The following is a 3,873-nucleotide window of genomic DNA, read 5'->3' as shown; positions in this document are numbered from 1 at the left end:
CCAGTTCAACTCATGTTCTATAGCAACAATCCCAAACTATGATCATAGAAGTTCTACTACCGTCTCTGTCTTAGTACAAAATAAAATTCTAACAGCCGTTGTTCTTGAGTTGGTACACAAATTGCCGAGTCTCCTGCAGGGTGCAGGCCCAGCAAAGTATAGATTTTTCCGTAGCCTGAATTGAACTATTCTCCCATTACCACTTTCGGCAATTAAATGCCTTGCAGTATTTGTTCAGGTGCGAGTACTTGTCCTCCAACTAATAATTAGAAAAGGAGAATGATGCAAGCGCTACGTGCGGTTGGTACACATGCAGACTTTTAAATATTTGACTTGTTAAAGTGGTGACAAGTAATTAGAATGCGTGCATGATTTGTTTGATCTATTTCATCATCAACTAAAAGAGCACTAGAAAGCTTAAAAGAGCATTTTTTCCCAATTTTTAAAGGACTGCAAGAAAAAAATCTTTTGCCAATTGTCCTAGCTCAGTACTTTCAATTTTTTTAAAACCATTGCTAATTATTTCCAATTATTTGAAAAGTACTCCTATGAAGAATGCTCTGTTTGCTTAGAAAAATAACCTTTATTTATAGAGAAATTTAGAATGGCTGAAAAAACGAGAGCGTCCATCCTGAAAATTCTAACTGTAGAAAAAAAAGTACCGAAAGAGAACTACCAGATACTACCGAATTGGTGTCATCAAGTACTAAACAATGGTCCTTAAATTTATTTTTAATTATTTTTTCAGATCAGAAGGTGGACAAAAATTACACATAAAAGTACCAACACGGTGGGTACTTTTAAACCACTGATCTACCTTACAAGATGGTGCGAGTGTGTAATTTTCTGTTTGTTCGGATTTTAGGACCCGGCACGATCGATACTACTGGACGTGCGCGCCGTCCGGATTAAGTAAACGAAAATTTCCGTTAACAATATAAAAATTGCAAGAGCCCAGATGATCCGGTCACCGCATTGACCGGTCGACATCAGGTGACCCAGCCCTTCTGCTGATCCTGTCCCGTTGCTCTCCTCCTCTATATCATCGTCTCACGTACAAAAACACAGCAAAGTTCTGGCTTTCGCACCCACCGTCTCGTCTCTCTCACTCCAGACTCGGCAGATCCAGATCGACCAGACACCCAAGCCACAGATGCTGCAAACCATCAGGTTCCTGTGCTCCGTCGTCGCCGCCTTCGCGCGCCTCGTCGGCGAGCTCCGCAAGGCCCTCATGGCAGTGAAGGCTTCTCCCGCAGGGCTGATCTCCGCCACGCCCCTCGCGCTGCGGAGGAAGGCTGCCCCTGATCACGCCATCCAGAAGCAACAAGGTGAGAGCAAGAAGACGAAGAAGGAGGCGTGGGCGGCGAGGAGGAGGCCGGCCAGGCTCGTTATACCGGTGGCGGATGACGCCGGCGAGGTGGCCGCCGGCTGGGGCGCGGCTGCCGCTCCGGTGAAGGAGGCTGATGTCGAGGTGGCGGGGGAGGGGTTTTGTGTGGCGAGTAGAGCGGGGCCGAGGCACGCCATGGAGGATGCCTATTCGGTGCTCACTCACAAAAATGATGGAGACTCTGATCAGCTGGTAATTTCTTTCTCTGTGGAGAATATCATTTGAGAAACTATTTTTCTTGATTTTAGAAAGGGGAAATTTTGATTTCCCATCCCCATAGTACATGGTAACATGGCATATCTCATTTTCAATTTGCAAGCCTTTATTAAGTGGCATATCGAACTGATTTCGTGAGTATGAGAAAAATAAGAAAAATATTTTTTCTCTATGTATACTTCATCTAATAATATTCTATTTTACATTATTTTGGGTGGGATATTTTTGTTATGATATTATTGCGATCAACTGATCTTATATACAAATAAGATCAATATACATACATACACATCTAACTAATCCTGTTAGTGGTAATATATATAGGAGTTTTATTAAAATACTGTTGCAAGGTCCATGCAAATAATGGAATCGAATGTCATGGTTTTGTGATTAAAAAATCACTATTGTTCAACACAATAAGGAAGTACATTTGTTTACTGAGCCTCTGATCGACACATCAGTACATGATTAGCACTGCATTAGAACATGTTAAATCCAATGTGTTTTGACCCAGTAACACCGACGTAAGCCCAACACTGAAGTAACGCTTATTTTACTAAATATTTCCCAACTTGTTACCGCAGGCATTCTACGGTGTGTTCGACGGACATGGCGGCCGCGCGGCCGTGGACTTTGTCTCCGAGCGCCTCGGCAAGAACGTCGTCTCCGCGGTGCTCGCCGCGGGAACGGACAAGTACGACGAAGCATCGTCGGCGGAGGAGCACGACGCCGTCTCGGCGGCGATCAGAGCGGCGTACTTAGCCACCGACAGCGAGCTCCTCGTGCAGCATCAGCATCAGGTGCGTACGGCGCACCACGACAATGACGCTTACCGCGCACGTTCATCCCTTGCATTGCTTCGTCCGTTTACCTGGTCTACGCACTTTCCGATGTTGAACGCGTCAAAAGCATCTTTTGTTCTTGCGATAAAGTTTTGGATGCCCATCATGTGATTGTGACTAGGGTTTAATTTGTTCTTTCTTAATTACCTCCTTATGATTGGCTGGGTAGCAGTCGATCGAGCACGTACACTTGGCGCGTCCCTACTCCGATCCCTAGTGTCGCAAGATTTGGCTTTGAACCCTTAAAATTTGAACGTGAAAATAATGAGATTTTGTTTGGAACGCAGGGTTTGAGTGGAGGCGCATGCGGCACGACGGCGCTGGTGAGGAACGGCGACCTCTTCGTCGCGCACGTCGGCGACTGCCGCGCCGTGCTGAGCCGCGACGGCGGCGCGGCGGCGGCGCTGACGGCCGACCACACCTGCGCGGCGGAGGGCGAGCGCGAGCGCATCGAGCGGGGCGGCGGATATGTGAGCCGCAGCGGCAGCGGCGTGTGGCGGGTGCAGGGCAGCCTGGCCGTGTCGCGGTCGTTCGGCGACTGTGGCCTCAAGCGGTGGGTAGTCGCCGAGCCGGCGGTGACACGAGTTCCCCTCGTCGCCGGCTGCGAGTTCCTCGTTGTCGCCTCCGACGGGCTCTGGGACAAGGTGAGCAACCAGGAAGTCGTGGATGCCGTCTCGAGGTCGAGGAGCAGGGTGGCGGCGTGCGGAGAGCTGGTGGAGTTGGCGCGGCGAAGGGGGAGTAGGGATGACGTCACCGTCATGGTCATCGACCTCGAGAGGTTTGTACGACAGGATCCATCAACAAAGAGCTGAGGCGGTAGTACAGATCACTGACAGATTTTTTGACTGGGTCGCAGAGGTGAAATGGAGAAGCACAAGCTGAACATTTTGTGTTTTTTTGTGTGTGTGAGTGGTGGGGTGGGTCTTGTTGATTGAATGCTTGTCTGTAGAGATTTTTTTTTAGAAAATAGATAAATAGCTGGCCTTGATCACACACAACTAAATTTTACAGACGAGCTGATCACAAAAATAAAGGAAATAGTATGTAAATGGTAGGAAGAAATAAAAAATAAGTCTATTATTGTATTGCTTCATCATTCATTTTATCAAAGATACCCATAGCGACGATCTCAAACGCCTACTTGCCAAACAGACATTATCTCTTGTTTCCTCACGCTGCAATATATATAGGTACTATTATCGTTGCAAGTACGCTCCCTCAACACAGTTTACATAAAAGAGTTGAACTATTTTTTTCGGGCTTGCTAGCGCCCGGACGTCTGGCGGGAGCAACTCCCGTCGGACACATGCATCACCATCCATTTTAAATCTGACGGCTACAGTAGTACTATAATAAATACCACTAATTATCCGACATTCCATTGCAACATCAAAACAAAATAGCTGCAACATCGAAAATCTATGGTTG

The 3,873-nt window shown here is 47.2% G+C and overlaps 1 protein-coding gene across 1 annotated transcript; it reads left to right on the top strand.

The window, feature by feature from the left end:
• The first annotated feature begins 786 nt into the window (after nt 1-786).
• Nucleotides 787-3,565, top strand: LOC117833989 (probable protein phosphatase 2C 74). The gene is made up of 3 exons (XM_034713594.2): nt 787-1,579; nt 2,188-2,403; nt 2,733-3,565. Exons 1-3 carry the CDS (start codon nt 1,154-1,156, stop codon nt 3,255-3,257), a joined length of 1,167 nt encoding a protein of 388 aa, XP_034569485.1. The 5' UTR covers nt 787-1,153; the 3' UTR covers nt 3,258-3,565.
• Nucleotides 3,566-3,873: the final 308 nt, after the last annotated feature.

The sequence above is a fragment of the Setaria viridis genome, chromosome 8, assembly GCF_005286985.2.
Source record: "Setaria viridis chromosome 8, Setaria_viridis_v4.0, whole genome shotgun sequence".
In the NCBI taxonomy this organism is placed as follows: domain Eukaryota; kingdom Viridiplantae; phylum Streptophyta; class Magnoliopsida; order Poales; family Poaceae; genus Setaria; species Setaria viridis.
The sequence above is the reverse complement of the archived record's forward strand: the minus strand, read 5'-3'. Positions and strand labels throughout refer to the sequence as shown.